The sequence below is a fragment of the Pseudorasbora parva genome, chromosome 1 (genome assembly GCF_024679245.1).
Source record: "Pseudorasbora parva isolate DD20220531a chromosome 1, ASM2467924v1, whole genome shotgun sequence".
Classification (NCBI taxonomy): Eukaryota; Metazoa; Chordata; class Actinopteri; order Cypriniformes; family Gobionidae; genus Pseudorasbora; species Pseudorasbora parva.
This window is the reverse complement of record NC_090172.1, coordinates 21745348-21764189: the sequence shown is the minus strand read 5'-3', so window position 1 is coordinate 21764189 and position 18842 is coordinate 21745348. Positions and strand designations below refer to the sequence as shown.

General features: G+C 42.1%; 1 protein-coding gene across 4 annotated transcripts in view; it reads left to right on the top strand.

Moving 5' to 3' along the window:
* Positions 1-18842, top strand: part of plcb3 (phospholipase C, beta 3 (phosphatidylinositol-specific)) — a 93991-nt gene that overhangs the window by 64528 nt on the left and 10621 nt on the right. For 2 of the 4 annotated variants that reach the window (XM_067434870.1, XM_067434802.1), the window contains exons 14-27: positions 184-331; positions 2471-2572; positions 2732-2811; positions 2890-2986; positions 3262-3346; positions 3642-3766; positions 3885-4039; positions 4128-4289; positions 4413-4512; positions 4601-4705; positions 6105-6199; positions 17287-17419; positions 17598-17633; positions 17758-17867. In XM_067434870.1, coding sequence (XP_067290971.1) covers positions 184-331; positions 2471-2572; positions 2732-2811; positions 2890-2986; positions 3262-3346; positions 3642-3766; positions 3885-4039; positions 4128-4289; positions 4413-4512; positions 4601-4705; positions 6105-6199; positions 17287-17419; positions 17598-17633; positions 17758-17867 — 1533 coding nt within the window. The remainder of the gene's footprint in view (positions 1-183; positions 332-2470; positions 2573-2731; positions 2812-2889; positions 2987-3261; positions 3347-3641; positions 3767-3884; positions 4040-4127; positions 4290-4412; positions 4513-4600; positions 4706-6104; positions 6200-17286; positions 17420-17597; positions 17634-17757; positions 17868-18842) is intronic. The other 2 variants (XM_067435006.1, XM_067434940.1) reach the window with 2 other exon arrangements.

Below are 18842 nucleotides of genomic sequence, written 5' to 3'. Positions count from 1 at the left end.
TTAAATCATTGAATTCTTGTAAGAAGAAACTCGGCTGCACCAGTAGTTCATTATACAATTTTGGTCATTGCAAAGATATTTGACCACAGAGTGATTGGCTGTGTAATAACTAAGAATAGTAAACAATAATATTTTTATTTTGTGAGTAGATTCGTAGGTTTCACAATCATGTTGTTTTTACAGCTGGTTCCTGGTCAACAACTGCCAAGCCCCCAGGAGCTAAAGGGGAAGATCTTGATCAAGAACAAGAAGAAACATCAGCATAGGGCATCTTACGGTGGGAGCATCAAACGCAAGGACGGGATAGACGAACAGTCCTCGCCTTCGAATGGTGTGTAAAACACGCGCACACACACACACACACACACACACACACACACACACACACACACACACACACACACACACACACACACACACACACACACACACACACACACATCAGAACAATTGCTGCAACTTGCGTCAAGATGGGATTTCATGGCACTTTGGGGCTATTTACACAGAACCCCTTTTTTGTGTTTGAAAAAGATCAAAACATTTGTTTTTGTTGAACCTCTTTTAACTTGAGTGTTGTGCATGCAGCAAAAGACAGGAGACAGAAGCACAGCAGCGCGGTAGCTTCTGGGTATGCATGTGAATACAGGCCCACATCCATAAAGCTGTGGCGTCATCTGCTTCTTTACTGTAAAGCTTTATTAAAGCACAAGCAACGCATACAGACAGAGATCAGAGATCACACAGCGCGCACACAGCAGCATTCAGGAGCACAGAAACCTCTTATCAACGTTGCCCATGACTTTTATCACTAAAATAGCATTGAAGTAATTCAACTCACGCAGTCTCTCTCAAATGTAATCCTAATGAACTACTTTGTCTCTGTTTCTGATTTAAAGCGTGCAGAGTGTTAGATCTAAAAGCCCGTTGACAAATCACTTTTACCATTCAAGTCGAGATATACCTCTAGTTCGTTGTGTAGTAAGATGGCGTGCCTCCATGCCATGCACGCCTATCCGTGTGTCCCTTATTTCGGTAAGTTCTGTTCTCGTTGTGAAAAGTTTTGGATGGAGCGCTCGTTTTATGCAGAGCTTAATTCAATTTATTAGGTAACTTGCGCTATATACTTTTAATTTTAAGCTCTAATACCACTGCCTGTTACTTTACAGAGATTATAATCATATATCAATAAATATATATGTATTAGGCTTACTTGGATGCAAACAATGAGATATAAATGTCCTTTGTGAAGCAATGTTTTTGGTATGGTGTTTACCTGCCTGAATGCCTCTTTGTTGCATTTGTTGTTTGGGCTGACTTGCCATGCCACTTGTCAAACATGCTCTGTGTGAACAGCCCCTTTAGAGTCAAGTCAAGTCAACTTTATTTATAAAGCACTTTTACAATGACGGTTGTTTCAAAGCAGCTTCACAGTGTTAAACAGGACAATATTGCAACAAAATTTGATTTGGCTGTACAGTCACTCTGGAGGAAATATTGTTATCAGCTCAGTAATATAGTTGATACAGTTAATTTAGTAATTCATTTTATTTGGATATTTAGTTGAAAACTTTTTATTTTAGTGTCCCCAACTGAGCAAGCCAAGCCAAAGCAAAGGCGACAGTGATAAGGAACCAAAACTCCATCAGGGCATGATGGAGAAAAATAAACCTTGGGAGAAACCAGACTCAGTCGGGGTGCCAGTTCTCCTCTGGCCTATTAACAAACAGTGTATGATTATTGTTCTGGCAAACTTACGGGTCACATATTAGATCAGAATATTTAGAAGTTTGAGGTATTAATCAAAAGACAGGTTTATTGAGGATGACGTGACGATTACACAAAATATGAATATTCGAAAAATCGGAGTCATCACGCCGGAATGACGTGTCGAGAAAACAATTATTGAATAGGAATATTCCAGGAATATATTCACTGAGTGCACGTCAGTGTTTCTTGCATCAGCGTTGTTGTGTTATGTTATGCAACCTCCGATGTCCATTTGTGAATGAATGACACTTATGAGTGAACTCCTTTGAGTGTATTTTCAATCCCTATTACACAGTCATTAACAACTTTTTCTCATCTCATCTTCTATTACAAAGTATAACATTTATTTCATCACTTATTCTCATGGGACATTTTATTGCACATCTCTCTCATATCTTCTTGATTAGAGTTACCTCATAACCTATCTGTCATCATTAACTCACCCTCACGTCATTCCAAATTCTTCTTACTTTCTTTCTTACCTCTAATTTATGACATTTATATCTTTGCAAACATTTGGACGCTTTTATTAGCTACGTTTTGCAACTTAACGGCAGTCCAAATGTGTTGTTAAATTTGAACTCTTGTTGTGGTTCCAAAAACATTGTGGTCTATTCATGAGCACTTAAATATACACATGATCCTTTTCATTTACCAATTTCATTTCACGTTCAAACCCATTCATCATGAGATTTGTGTTTAGATTGTCCCATGTCTGATGGGGAGGTGGGCCAGAACATGTCCAACGGGGGCGAGAAGCTTGCAGAGAGGATGGCCAAAGGTCTTGATATCCGCAAGTCTATTGGTGGGTTTGTGCCTAGTTGACATGTGGTTTCAACCAATCAGGATGAAGACCGAAGTCACTTAGGCCACCAGTATGGAAGTTCATGGTCAATGGATTTGTAGTGTATATTAAATGTTCTGTTTTCTGTGTGTGTATTATTTTTTAAATATTACCTTATAGACCGGGGAGATGGAGAGAGTGAAGAAGAGGAGGAAGAGGAACCCGTTCCAGATCCAAAGAAACATAACAACACTGATGAGGTAACTTGTTCATTGTTCTGTTCATGTTTATGCACCGTCTCTTTCTGTGTACACCTTTGACGTGTCTCTCTGTTCCAGGGTACTGCGTACAGTGAGGTGAACGCTACAGAGGAGATGTCCACATTGGTCAACTACATAGAACCAGTCAAATTCAAATCCTTTGAGGCGGCAAGCAGTGAGTAATGAAACCTTTCACATCATAGCTGCTGCTACTCTATGTATTCTAGCATGGCTGCAACGGCAAAATTGTGTTGACCAATCAGAAGCCAGGATATAATTATTTACTTTTTAATGATCTCTCTCTCTCTCTCTCTCTCTCTCTCTCTCTCTCTCTCTCTCTCTCTCTCTCTCTCTCTCTCTCTCTCTCTCTCTCTCTCTCTCTCTCTCTCTCTCTCTCTCTCTCTCTCTCTTTCTCTCTCTCTCTCTCTCTCTTTCTCTCTCTTTCTTCAGAGAGGAATAAGTATTTTGAGATGTCATCTTTTGTGGAGACCAAAGGCATGGACACATTGAAGAGTTCTCCCAGCGAGTTTGTCGAGTATCCTTCACCAGCCTCGGCCTCGGATTATTGATTGTTGATTTCTTTTTGTTTGTGTTTGCAGTTTTGATCTGATGTGTTGAGGGCAATTTTAGCCATTTATATAGTGTGCAGAAATTTGCACCAGTAATTGCGGACCATCTGAGTACATTTGGCATACTGTGATTTAGGACACTAATTCAAATGATTTAGTAATGCGAATCAGTTCTCAGCAATGGTTTCAGTTTGATGTGTCGTGTTTGTGCTGTCATTTTCAAATAATGTTTTTCTTCCTGAGCAAAATGTTTTAATTCAGATACAATAAAAAGCAGCTAAGTCGCATCTACCCCAAAGGGACACGCGTGGACTCCAGTAACTATATGCCGCAGCTGTTTTGGAACGTGGGCTGCCAGATGGTGGCGCTTAACTTCCAAACTCTTGGTCAGACACACAGATAGCACTCTGTTTTTGCCACCTTCATTTTTTATCTGTTGTTCTACATTTCAGTACAGAATATTTTAGGTGCCTTTAAATCTTAAAATAAGCTTCTGTTTCTCAGACTTGCCGATGCAACTGAACATGGGAGTTTTTGAATATAACGGTCACTGTGGTTATCTGCTGAAGCCGGAGTTTATGAGACGCACCGACAAACACTTTGACCCCTTTACTGTGGACATCGTGGATGGCATAGTAGCCAACACAATTAAAATCAAGGTATTGTGTTCACATGTATCCTTATGTTTAAAATAAATGTATTATTGGAACAGTCAGATCACTTCTCACCTTTCTCTCGCATACACAGATCATCTCAGGTCAGTTTCTGAATGATAAGAAGGTCGGTGTTTACGTGGAGATAGACATGTTTGGACTTCCTGCGGACACCAAAAGAAAATATCGAACGAAAACTTCTAACAACAACTCTCTGGACCCAGTCTGGGATGAGGAACCCTTTGTGTTCAACAAGGTAACAAATTAAATGAATAGTGAAATAGAGACAACTGTGAAGCTGTCTAATACTATACTTGAACTGTAAATATCTACACATTTTTAATAAAAGAAAATTAAGTTGCTGTTAAACTTTTTCTAGGTGGTATTACCCACCCTGGCGTCTCTTCGAGTAGCAGTGTATGAGGAAAATGGGAAGTTTATTGGTCATCGTATCTTGCCAGTGTCAGCTTTACGCCCAGGTTTGTGTTAAATACATGGCGGTGTTTTAACAGACTTGCTGTTCTGATCTGTTGGCTCACATCTGATGTGTGTGTGTGTGTCTGTTAGGATATCACTACATCAGTCTGAAGAATGAGCTGAACCAGCCACTCATGCTGTCATCCCTACTCGTGTCCACTGAAGCACAGGATTACATCCCCAACGAGCACCAAGGTAGAAGAGAGATCTATGTGACTATGAATGGCAGAAAGAAATATGTTTCTACACCGAATTAATATTTGCAAGTGGTGAAGTGTGTGTGTGTGTGTGTGTGTGTGTGTATTAAATCTGCCAAAACAGATAGCCAGAGGTTAATTATATGACACAGATGTTTTGTTAATTCAGGTTGATCTTGAATTAAAGGGTTAGTTCACACAAAAATGAAATTGATGTAATTAATGACTCAACCTAATGTCGTTCCACACCTGTAGGACCTCTTTTCATCTTCGGAACACAGTTTAAGATATTTTATATTTAGTCCGAGAGCGTATCTAGTGTATGCATGCTATACTGCCCATGTCCAGAAAGGGAATAAAAACATCATCAAAGTAGTCCATATGTGACATCAGTTGGTTCATTAGAATCTCTTAAAGCATTGAAAATACATTTTGGTCCAAAAACTACGACTTTATTCAACAATCCTTAAATAAAGATTCAAACGGTTGTGAATCGGATCGCCAGTGTCACATGATTTCAGCAGTTTGGCAGTTTGACACGCGATCCGAATCACTGATCGATTCACTGATTAACAACCGTTTGAATCTTTATTTGAGGATTGAAAACAAACATGAAAGAGAAGACAATGCTGAATAAATTCGTAGTTTTTGTTATTTTTGGACCAAAATCTATTTTTGATGCTTTAAGAGATTCTAATTAACCAACTGATGTCACATATGGACTAAATGGTAAATGGACTGCATTTATATAGCGCTTTCAACAGACCCTATGGCCATCCAAAGCGCTTAACATGTTGCCTCACATTCACCCATTCATACACTCATTCATACACCGACGGCGGTGTCTGCCATGTAACGCACCATCCAGCTCGTCGGGAGCAGCTGGGGTTAGGTGTCTTGCTCATGGACACCTCGACACTTGGTCAGTTGGAACCGGGGATTGAACCACCAACCTTCCGGTTTGTAGACAACCAACATGAACCACTGAACCACTGCCGACTACTTTGATGATGTTTTTATTCCCTTTCTGGACATGGGCAGTATAGTGTGCATACACTTAGATACACTCTCTGACTAAATATAAAATATCTTAAACTGTGTCGGAAGATGAACGGAGGTCTTACGGGTGGGGAACGACATTAGGGTGAGTCTTTAATGACATCAATTTCATTTTTGGGTGAACTAACTCTTTAATGCACATTACTGCATAAGTTGAGCAAAGCTAGTTGTTCAATTCTGTGCATAAAAGTGCATTTAGCTGCACTGTGTACAGAAATCTTTTTTTATGCAAGTATTTTACAGCAGTAGAAACTAATGCAGTTAAATGTCTTGCACTTTGATAAGTGTCTCCCTTACTCTGTTTTTCCTCTGTCTTCCTCTTTTGTGTGTGTGTGAAGAGTATGCAGATGCTCTGACAAACCCCATCAAACATCTCTCTCTGCTGGCCCAGAGAGAAAGGCAGCTATTAGCACTTATGGAGGATCCCCCTGAGGTCAGTCACGCTTGTTTTTATGTCAGCATCGACTTTCTTAGTCAGGTGCCATTTAGCAAATCTAATGTGACTAACACTATTTAAATTACTACTGGAAATACTAGTAGTGCCTTTACTAGTAGTCCAATTTGAATCTCTGTAACCAACCAGTTCTTCTGATCTCTCTTCCGGACTTGCAGCCCACCCCCCACCCCCCAAAAAAAAGGCTAACGGAGGGATAATCCCTGGCATGTGTTAGTTAGGCACTATAAATACTATTTTAACCTGTGCTAGCATGCAGATCCAACAAAACATCCCTCTGTGTGCCATAAGGTTGCAGACCTTGCACAAAAAATCACCATAAAAGTGTCATGGCTAGTGTCTGCTACTTTCTTTAGAAAGCTTGTCTTTTTGTCTTATTCATGAGCACATCATTCTTTTGATTCATTATTTTCAATTAATCCGTTGGTTGAGTTGCATTTATGATCTGATTATTTTTGTAACAACAACGACTCATGAGTTTAATGTCTCGGGGAATAATTAACTCAAAAGGGATTTAATATTCAATATTCATGAATTTATGAATATGATTTGCCAGTTGTTCATTACGTATTAAAATTTTCCGATAGGGAAAATTGTTTAATTAAATACAAGTAACCCTTTATGAAATTGCTTGAAATTATCCTACTAAGTTTGTCCTGCAAATTAGTTATAGACTTTCCAAATCAATTCTCAATAATGGATTACTGCTTTACGAGCGCATGAGAAACATTAACTTTACTGATCAGGATAAGTTCAATATTTCAAATGGTCATACAGTTTACTTTACTAACATAGTAGCATAAGCAGTTAGGTAACGTTTAGATCGCAAGTTTCATTGACTTCGTGTATGTGGCAGAATAACAGATTCAACTCATTAAATGTCTTTTGAAGGTTTAATAAACACAGACTAAAAATAACACTACAATTCACACAGAAAGTACATACTAAATATGCATCAAGAGAGTAGAAATATAGATATTAACGAAAGAATACATAAGAGAGAATACTGAATAGACTGAAGTTAGAGAGAGATAAAAGAGAGAGAGAGAGACAAAGAGAGAGGGAGAGAGAGAGACAAAGAGAGTGGGGGAGGGTGAGAACCACTGCATTTAAATGCAGTCCATTTAGAACCAACTTTCCTTCAATTCACCAGATACGACCTTCACGGAGTTAATTTATCCCAACGGGAGAATAACACACCCTCTTTACAGCAGTAAGAATAAGAATACTTGCATTCTTTGTGGTTTCGTTTTGGCTTCTCGCTTGTGTGCGTATGTGTCTCTGCGTGTTCAAATGTCCTGCATGTCCGGCGGTCCTTTCCGAGGTTGGGAGGGAAGCGGCTGTTTGCTTTAGCGATGCTTCGTGTTCTTGAAGATCGGATTGTAGAAGAGAAGATTTTTGGAAGAGCTGAGGCCTGCTTGGAGGGCCTGCATTGGTGGCCTGGCTCAAGGGCCAGCCACAAAGACGTGTTGGTTCAGCCAGAGAGAGAAGAGAGAGTGGGGAGTGTAAGAGAGGAGGAGGGCATCCGAGGTCCTCCTTTTATGGTCTGGCCGTAGTCCCACCCTCCAGGGTTAGACTTAACCAATGAGAGTGTTGGGATTTCCCGGCGGGAAATTCCTCAGCAGACTTTATTGCTCTTTGTTTGAAGGTTCGACTCAGTGGGTCTCTGAGTCTTCATACTATAATTAATGCAACAAACACACACTGCATTTTCTGAATAAGTGATATACCTGGAAGTGTAAGTCGTGAAGTGAGCATTAATTTGATAGGAGACATGACATATATGAGGTTATCTGAACTAGTACTTTGTTAAGACACAGACAAAAAGATGCAAAATACCATACAGAAGAAACATTTTACAAAACAATTATGTGTTTACATATAATGTCCTGGGGTGCATGTTCATTTATAGATGGTTTGTCTATAATTTGAGGCAAAAGCTCTGTGTCTCTGTGTCAAAAGCTCTGTGGCCACATTCTTTCCGGCCATAAAAAGATCTTATCAGATGGTTTCCAGGGTGACTGAAGAATCTCCCTCTGTTGTGTTGGGGGGGAAGGTATGCTAGTGAGCACAACTTTCAAAACATATTTGTTAAATGTAACTGGCGATTGTGTGTTTGATTCGCCTGAGTCGCTACATAATCCCCCCTTTCGCTAGTTGTTGTCCCTCCTATGGACAACAACGAGCGATATCAAAGATTCAGGAAGATCAGACACACCATAGCCATGTTAGGCTCCAGTTGTTTGTGTCTCCGGAAGTTATGGTCGTTCCACGGCAGATAAGGCAGACAGTAGCCCAGTTCAGGTCTCTGTGCTTGTGCAGCAGGTGTCGAGGCAGCAGGTGCCCTGACGGTGCGTCACCTGTCATCCAGAAGTCTGTTTGTGTGGTGCAGGTGTGCTGTGGGCTTTCTGCAGCCCTGGGTGGAACCATGTTCCTCGCAATGGCCAGTCAGTCATTTAGGTCTCCTGCCTAGGAAGATGGACTGTGCATCTTGACACTTTTATGTCCTATGCTGACTAGGAACTTTTCCAGAGGGTGCCTCGCATTGTGGCCAGGCTGGGTGCCTTCTGGTGATCCACTTTGGTTTCTCTGTTTCAAAGTTCAAAGTCATTGGGGTTTTGAGAATCCCTTCAGAGGCGGCCTTGTGTTCGTTAAAGGCCTTCTTTCTCAAATCACATGCATGACATAGTGTGGGGCTTGGCAGTATTGCCTACAAGGTGGCTACCTGGTGTTGGAGGAGAAGGTTCTTGAAGCTGGTATAAGGTTGGGCAGAGGGCTTGGGCTCCTCCCCCCTTCTGCGTTTGTGTGCAGGGCTGGAGGAGCTTGCGCTGCTGATGTGAAGTTCAGGAGAGTACGTCTTTCTTTTGAGGATTCATTTGCAGTTGGTGATCAGCAGTCCAGGTTGCTCTCTCAGTGCGATGCCCGAGGTTGGACCCGGTGTGATGATGTCTGGTGGTGGCTGGCCTCTGATTGTCTGGAGGCACAGGAGCATGATCACGGCCGCGTTTCTTAGGCATTTCCAGATCTGTTGCATGGCCTCAGTAGTGAAGTGGATGCCTCTGTCTGAGTTGATTCTCAGTGGCAATCTTGATAGGAAAAAGATGTGATTCATCAGATGGTATGCCGTGGTCTGGGCGGTGTCGTTGGGTGCTGGTTGACACTCCACCCACTTGGTAAACTGGCACACCACTGTGAGAAAGTACTTTTTGCCTTTTGTGGACCTGGGCAGGGGTTCTACCCGGTCGATTTGTAGGTTTGACCATGGGAACGTGGTCCCTCTGTGTTGCAGTGGGGCTCTGTGGTTCGGGTTTGCTGGTTGGAACTGGCAGCGAACTAGCCCTTCTCTAACATACTCTGCTGCATCTTGATGCATCCCAGGCCCATATGCCACCTGTTTCAGTGTGTCATACATGGCTCTGGTGCCGTGGTGTCCAGCACATGGTGTGTTGTGGGCGTACATTAGCATCACCCCCCTTTGCGACCGTGGCACTACAAGCTGTGGCGCTGTGTTGCCATCGGGTGCACACCAGAGAATGTTGTCCATAATACGCATCATGTGTCTGGAGTTATGTAGATGCTTGTGGCTAGAGTCATCAATGAGCTCAGAGTCAGTGATAGGGTGGTTGGAGGGGTCTGAGAGGTGGTCAAGAATTGTCTTTATTGCAGTGTCAGAGGTTTGCATATCCGCAATATCGTTGTTGGAAATTTGCGGAGTTAGCGATAGCAGCTGCAAGGCCGGCATTGTAGCCGGTGTCGATCGCTTGCTGTGGGTTAGCACTGCAACAATGGGGCTGGATGTGGGGTGCGGGGGTGCCCACATGTCGCCGTGTGGTGTGTTTTTACTGATTGTATTGCACAGTGGTAGACTTTTTGTTGAGTTGTCTGCCCACAGTGCAGGGATACTGTTCGTTGTGACAATGTCATTCAGCTGTAGGTCATTCATGACCTGGGGGCAGAAGGCATCAGAGTCTTTGGATAGCTGAACTGTGCAAAGTAGCGGACTTGAACTTGGTTTTGGGGCTGAGGCTGTGTTGTCACAGTGTGCTGCAGGGGGTCCCGTGGCCTTTGTGACCTGGCAGTCTGGCTCTGTGGGAGTTCCCGTGACTTCTGTGACTTGACAGTCTTGTTCAGACGATGTGTGTGTCTGAAGGGGCAGAGGGTCACGCACTTGAGCCCAGACTTTCAGCTGTTTGAAGTCCAGTACGGGTTCGAAGCGGTCCAGCAGGTCTTTTCCGATGAGAAACGGATAAGTGTTCATAGGGGAGATATAGACTGGGTGTATCAGCCTCATAGGTCCAATTGTCAGGTGGATGGAAGCTACGTGCTTGAGCTGGATGTCGTTTTGGCTATACGACTGCACATTTAGCTTACAAGTGTGAAGGTTAAGGGTGCGATTTTTCCTCTGTGCTTCAAATCTGAGTCTTTCAAACAGTTGGGCGGATATAAGCGTGAGGTCGGAGCCAGTGTCAACTAGGGCTTCGAGCTTAAATTCCCTTTCCATAGTGATAGTCAGATAGAGTTTTCGAGCCATCCCCTTCTCGATTAGGTTTCCCAGGAGTCTTGGTGTGGGGACCTGTGTGTTGCTTGATAAGCCGTCTGGATATGTGTCAAGTGTCTCATTATGCGTGCAAACCATCAAAACAGCGCTTTCTGGTACGCTGGGCTGTCCCATGATGCTGTCTTGATTAGAGGCTGTTGCTGTCAGCTGTAGTGAGTGTGTGCTGCTGACGTGTGGGGGTGCAACAGTTAGTACACTAGTCCGTGGTTGGGGAACAGTGTTCAGGGTGGATGATTCAGTTGCAGGAAGGGCGGGAAGGTTGATTTCAGGTATCATGTCTAGTCGTGCTGTACCTGGTCCGTCCTTCTTGTCTTCCTTGTGAGGTTTCTGTCGGAGGAGCTCTTTTAGGATCTTTATGAGCTCTGTAACTTCAGAAGCAGCTACACTTTCTTTGTCAGACGTGGGTTCAGGTCTGGGCCTACCATTGTCCCGTCGAGAGTGGCCTTTTCGCTGGCTTTCTGGGCGAGGCGGGTCCCAGGATCCTTCAGAGCGATCGCTCTGGTACCGTGGACGGTCGCCATTATGACCACGCTGCCCTCTGCTGGCTTGGAGTGGTTTGGACTCTCTGTTGACGGGTCGGTAACTGTGGTTCTGTTTGGCGCCCTCTAGGGTTAGCTCTGGGTGGTGCACAGAGACAGGGCAGATGGTGGGCTGTTTTACAGTCTTTTCAGAAATGGTTTTCTGTTTGACGTAAGCTTTGTGAGCCAAGTCTCTTAACTGTTGCGTGCCCATGCTGCGCGGGCACGCCAGCACCCCCAGGTGGTAACTGATGGTAGGGTGCAGGTTTCGGAGGAAAAGAGTTTTGAAGTTGATGTCCTCCTCCATGCCTGGGTCGTTACGTGCCCCGAAGTAGGCACGTCGCAGTCTGTTATAAAAGTTCTGTGAGGTCTCACGTCGAGCTTGCTTAAGGTCCATGGCAGTGATGAACCCCTGGTCTGACTCGGGGTCGGAGTACTCACGAATTAGAGCTTGTCGTAGATGCCAGTAGTCCGCTTTGATGGCCTCTGGTTGTCGATCCAGAAAGCTGCGTACGTCACGATTAGACGTGGCCCTGAGCAGGTACAGTCTGTCCCAGTTGTTCGCGTGAGCGACAGTTTGCAAGTAAAAGTCTATGTCTTTTAAGTATGCGTGGACGTCGTGTCCTCCTGCCGGGTCTGGGCTGAAGGTAGGAATATTTCTGGCCAGCTTGTCGAGGTTCTTTGAAGCTTCGTGGCTGTTGACCTTGACTTCCTGGAAGGGCGTCCTTTCCTTTGCTGCTGACGGGGATTCGTGGAGACTGGCGGGTGCTCTTTTAAACAGGGGGCTGTCATTCCCCTTCGTAGCTCTTGCTTCGTGGCTAAAATGTGCGGAGTAACTGGTCAGGGGAAACTGTGTGTTGTGTGTTTCCCCCTTCCGGTAACGTTGCACTATATATGACTGTCTCAGTTCTCTTTGCACCATGTCAAGTTCATCTTTGAGCTCGTGTCTTTGCTGGATGAGCTCGTCGATCTCGGCTTGTGCCGACTGCAAATGTTTTGCATAGACTTTAGCTTTAATGTCTCTGTCTTTAAGTTCATCAGTGGTTCTCTCCAGGAGGGATTCGCCACGCCGAAGCTTTTCGTCGAGGTGTTTCCTGTCGTCTTTCTCTGACTGTATTCGTCGGTCGGTGTCACGACGGAGCTCCTTCAGGGTCTTTTGAAGTCTTTCTATTTCTTTTCTTTGTTCTTTGTCTGTTTCGTCGTCTTTCTCTGTGTCTAGAAGCTGATCTAGACGAAGCTGGGTGAGGGCTTGGTCTCTCCGGGCCTCCTTGGCTTGAAGCTTTAGCGTTGCTGCCTCCTGCTCCAGGTTGTCGTAGCTCCCTTCGCTTAGACGTGCCTGTGCGATGAGGACGTGGGCGAGGCTTCCGAGGATCTTGGCCACTTCCTTGTTGGAGTAGCTGTGCGTGGGGTCGTGTGTCATCAGCTGGTCTAGCTCGGTGTCCAGTTGTTCCTGGTTCAGCTGTCCCAGACTTCCTTGACTGGTGGCCGTTAGCGCTTCCAGCCATGTCGTTAGGCGTTCCCACAGGACGGCGGAACTGGGTGCACGGAACATTACTGCGGACGAAAGAAACACAGCACACACACACACACAGAGAGAGAGCCAATGCAAGCTTGTTCTAAGCTAATGAGCTATCGTACGGATAGCTGGGAATTTTGGCTAACTGATCTAGACAGTTAGATAATTAGACAATTCAGACAATTAGGTGGGCGGTAGCCCTGGGGGGTCACTTGGTGAACTGCTGCTCGGTTGTCCCGGGACTATCTAATTCTCCTTGGGGTCTCTTGGTGAACTGAAAGAAACACAATCGTGATAGTCCAACAGTGAGGATAGGAAAGAGCACAGTGGAAACAAACACAAGATGAATTGGTCTGTAATGAAAGGAATGTCAGCGTGCGCGCCGGGAGTGTTAGGGAAAATTAATAGGCTTAATGCTCAAGATATACTAAAATTCGGCTTGTACTATGGGTTATCCCATTTAGCTCATCCGGGGTGAATTGAGGTCGCTTACGTGGAAGATTAAATATCAAGAGCAATTTAGAAAAAGGCAAAAGTTTCTGTCAAGTAATGATAAAACAAAAAGCACTTTTGATACCGTTTGTAATTACCAGACTGAGCTTTATTCCCAATGGGAGGGGAACAGAAAAACTTTTGCAGAGAAAAATAAAAATAAAAATAAAAATAAAAATTTTAATAAATAAAAAAAAAATTAATTAAAATTAAAAATTAAAATTAAAAATTAAAATAAAATTATAAATAAAATAAAATAAAAGAATTAGAAGCTCAACTTAATTCAAATTAAATTCAAAGCAAGTTTAAATGAAATTTAAATAAGCCTGTAAGGAAAATCAAATAAAAGAAAGCCAATCAAAAATCTTATCCTATAACGATTAATCTCTAAGTGGGAGTTATCCAAATAAAAGAATTAATCAGAAAGGGAGTAGTGATTTAGTGTTGCGCTGACTTAACAGGGTATAACCACACGGTGGCGTCCTTCCTTCCAATTGGACTGTGTGACTTAAACCTAATTTCACTTTGAGTTAGAGGAAGTTATGTTTCTTTTTAAACTTCAAATTCGAATAAGGGTGTTTAATCAGCGAGAAAGGAGACTTGGTAGTTGTTAGAAAAATTGTATAAATGAAACTGTGTACAACAGTAAGCAATAAACAATTTATAGGCTCAAACTTATTTTGTGAAGGCAGAATCAAATGACGGAGAGTGAAACTATCCGAATTTATCCACACGATGGCGCTATTGCGCCCGCCCTAGACTAGAGTTAGTTAGGCGGAAATGCTCACCAGATGGCTTTGTCTGGTTCTAGAGTCGCCCTCTGGCGGGTTGCAAGCGGCGTTGCAATTCTTGAGTCGCCCTCTGGCGGTTTGCAAGCGGCGTTGCAATTCTTGAGTCGCCTTCGCGTTTTGCAAGCGGCGTTGCAATTCTTGAGTCGCCCTCTGGCGGTTTGCAAGCGGCGTTGCAATTTCTGAGTCGCCCTGGCGTTCTGCACTTTACTGGCTCTTGCAAATCATTTACAAATGACTGGTGCTCTAGATGCACGAGTAACGAAACGGGTGACAAACAGGAATTTATCTTCTGCCTATTCACGCATTTTACATGGACTCCAATAGACATTTATCAATATGGCTGAGGGTTTTCAGCATTTTTGATTCAAATGTTTTAGGTCTCAGGTCTTTGGTTAGCTAAGCCAGACTTAAACCAGGAGTTATCGTTTATCTTAACGATATAATAATTATTCTGAGGCCCCTTATATTGTACAGGAGAGTCTCGTCCTGTCCCAATCTTCCGCACAGATAGAAACTTTTTGTAGTTCAGATCAAGCGGGATAACGCAACGTACGTGTCTACAGACATCATCAAAATCTCATTATTTTGATGGAACACATAATATATTGCTCGAGTCAAATGTATGGGTTTTCTACAATACATTTGTTAGGAAATCACGCGGATAAACTCTATTGCGCCTACGGCCTGCAGAGTTTTTCGGAGATCACGCGGATTTTCGTACCGTTCATATTTTTATTAATATAATCCGGCTACTTCAACATTTCTCAGCATCTGTTTATGCTTGGGTTCGCCTTGCGCGTACCGTTCAATTCACAAAACAACACCAAAACAAAACAAAACAAAAACGCGCGTGCAGGTTATTAATACTCCAAAAATACACAATGAATAGAATATGAATATCATTCACACATACACAAACGTTTGAAACTTGCCCGCATTCTCCACCAAATACATGTAACAACAACGACTCATGAGTTTAATGTCTCGGGGAATAATTAACTCAAAAGGGATTTAATATTCAATATTCATGAATTTATGAATATGATTTGCCAGTTGTTCATTACGTATTAAAATTTTCCGATAGGGAAAATTGTTTAATTAAATACAAGTAACCCTTTATGAAATTGCTTGAAATTATCCTACTAAGTTTGTCCTGCAAATTAGTTATAGACTTTCCAAATCAATTCTCAATAATGGATTACTGCTTTACGAGCGCATGAGAAACATTAACTTTACTGATCAGGATAAGTTCAATATTTCAAATGGTCATACAGTTTACTTTACTAACATAGTAGCATAAGCAGTTAGGTAACGTTTAGATCGCAAGTTTCATTGACTTCGTGTATGTGGCAGAATAACAGATTCAACTCATTAAATGTCTTTTGAAGGTTTAATAAACACAGACTAAAAATAACACTACAATTCACACAGAAAGTACATACTAAATATGCATCAAGAGAGTAGAAATATAGATATTAACGAAAGAATACATAAGAGAGAATACTGAATAGACTGAAGTTAGAGAGAGATAAAAGAGAGAGAGAGAGACAAAGAGAGAGGGAGAGAGAGAGACAAAGAGAGTGGGGGAGGGTGAGAACCACTGCATTTAAATGCAGTCCATTTAGAACCAACTTTCCTTCAATTCACCAGATACGACCTTCACGGAGTTAATTTATCCCAACGGGAGAATAACACACCCTCTTTACAGCAGTAAGAATAAGAATACTTGCATTCTTTGTGGTTTCGTTTTGGCTTCTCGCTTGTGTGCGTATGTGTCTCTGCGTGTTCAAATGTCCTGCATGTCCGGCGGTCCTTTCCGAGGTTGGGAGGGAAGCGGCTGTTTGCTTTAGCGATGCTTCGTGTTCTTGAAGATCGGATTGTAGAAGAGAAGATTTTTGGAAGAGCTGAGGCCTGCTTGGAGGGCCTGCATTGGTGGCCTGGCTCAAGGGCCAGCCACAAAGACGTGTTGGTTCAGCCAGAGAGAGAAGAGAGAGTGGGGAGTGTAAGAGAGGAGGAGGGCATCCGAGGTCCTCCTTTTATGGTCTGGCCGTAGTCCCACCCTCCAGGGTTAGACTTAACCAATGAGAGTGTTGGGATTTCCCGGCGGGAAATTCCTCAGCAGACTTTATTGCTCTTTGTTTGAAGGTTCGACTCAGTGGGTCTCTGAGTCTTCATACTATAATTAATGCAACAAACACACACTGCATTTTCTGAATAAGTGATATACCTGGAAGTGTAAGTCGTGAAGTGAGCATTAATTTGATAGGAGACATGACATATATGAGGTTATCTGAACTAGTACTTTGTTAAGACACAGACAAAAAGATGCAAAATACCATACAGAAGAAACATTTTACAAAACAATTATGTGTTTACATATAATGTCCTGGGGTGCATGTTCATTTATAGATGGTTTGTCTATAATTTGAGGCAAAAGCTCTGTGTCTCTGTGTCAAAAGCTCTGTGGCCACATTCTTTCCGGCCATAAAAAGATCTTATCAGATGGTTTCCAGGGTGACTGAAGAATCTCCCTCTGTTGTGTTGGGGGGGAAGGTATGCTAGTGAGCACAACTTTCAAAACATATTTGTTAAATGTAACTGGCGATTGTGTGTTTGATTCGCCTGAGTCGCTACATTTTAATGGTGCTTTTGCATCTTTTTGAAGCTTGAAAGCTTCAGTCCCCGTTTATTATAACTACTGTACATGAGCGATATATTCAGAGTTTCTCCCTTTTTCTTCCATGGAAGAAATAAAAACAAATGGGCTCGAAACAACAAAATGAAGGTCAGCATAAATTATAGATTTTCACTTTTGGTTGAACTATTCCTTTTTCCATTAGTTCATTTCAGACATTAAGAGGTGTGTGTGTGTGTGTGTGTGTGTGTGTGTGTGTGTGTGTGTGTGTGTGTGTGTGTGTGTGTGTGTGTGTGTGTGTGTGGTCCAGGTATTCCGTAAATTACTTGGAATAAATGCCCCCACGAGGATATTAATACCAATGTTTTTGTCTCCATGAGGAAAACAAGCTTATAAATCACACTAAATTATGTTTTTAAAAATGTCGAAAGTTTTCTGTGATGGGTAGGTTTAGTGTTATGGGATATAATAAAAAAAAGTTTGTACAGTATAAAACTCATTATGACTATAGAAATTCTCCATAAAATGGAAACCCAACATGTGTGTGTTTGTATAGGGTGGATCTGTGAAACCAGAAGGAGGAGACAAGTTTGACTCACCTGGCATTGTGATCCCTACTGACCCTATCTTTCTGCCATCTCCGCCACTTCCTTCTGTAGTCACAGACATCATGAACACTCCTCCATCAGGTTCGGTCTAACTCTAAATCTTTTCCTGCTGTCATCTTCTCAATCATTCTTTGTCTCTCTCTGCCCGTCTGCATTTTGGCCATAATGTTAGTCATGTCCATTTTGCATTGATGTCTACTCATGAATATGCATGTCTGTCCATTGAGTGACCTGTATGCTCGTGTATAATATATTTTAGGCCCAAAAGAAGATCTAGTCAACAATATTCTTAAAGGTAAGATCCACTCCTCATCATTTAACCATCCATACGCTCATCTTCATCAGTCACTTGCCTCTTAAAGAGCACTGAGAGGTGTTGTATATCATGGTCAAGCTGTGTGTCTGTTGGTGTTTCGCAGTAATCGAACCTCAGTCTATTGAAGAGCTCAAACAGCACAGCTCCTTCCAGAAGCTGCTGAAGAAGCAGTGCAAGGAACTCAAGGAGTTGCACAAGAAACATCATAAAAAGGTAAAAAGCACTTAAAGGGGTACTTTAGCGCTGGGAAGATGAATCTGTATTTAAACTGGGTCATTAATGTAGTAGAAATGTGAAATTATTTTTGAATTTGGTGCTTTCTAGACAGAATAAGATAAGAGAGAATTTTTTGGTGATATTTTTGTCTCATGGGGATGAAAGAAAACAATTCCCAGAATGCTTCGCTGCCCTGTGAGGCCATTCCCAAAGCCACCGCTACTGAATCAGTGTGACTGGATCACTTTCCCCCAGGGGCACGATCATTCGAATATACTCCAGGGTTTCTAATGATAGAAAGTCATATGCTAATCGCTGAAGTAACCCTTTAAATTGTTTTATATATGTAGCAACATGGTCACATTCAAACCATGGGTGTGTAGTAATTTTTTACTAGATAAAAAAAAAGTTCTTCAAGATCAACTTTGATGTTGGTTTGAGAAAACCCTTAAGGAAATTCTTAAGATACATTCTAAGAAGTTTGTTTAAGAAGGGCAATTCTTGAAAAATTCTTTAAATATTGAAAAAGTTCTCAAATATTTTATCAAGAACATTTAAACATTTTTACTTTAGAAGAAAATGAAAGGTGTTATTTTAATGAAAGGCGGGTATTGATAAAGACTCGCTGAAAGAAAAACACCTCAAAGTTTTGGGAATATGAATACTTCTTAAATGTTATCTTAAGAACAATTTAAAGAAAAAAGATAAGAACATTCTTAAGAAAAGTTTTTAAGAATACGAAATATCTTTTTTCTTAAGTTAGAAAATAAAAAAGAAATTGGCAGTGAAGACACAATTTATTTTTAAGAATTTGTTCTGCCCCTGGTTAGAAAGGGTGTTTATCAAGTTGCTAGCATGTTTTAGCATATTGCTAATGTTTCAACAATGTGCTAAAACATGATACTCGTGTTTATCTCAAGACATGCGTGTAAAACCCCTTTTTTGTGTCTTTGTGTTGAAACAACCCCATGC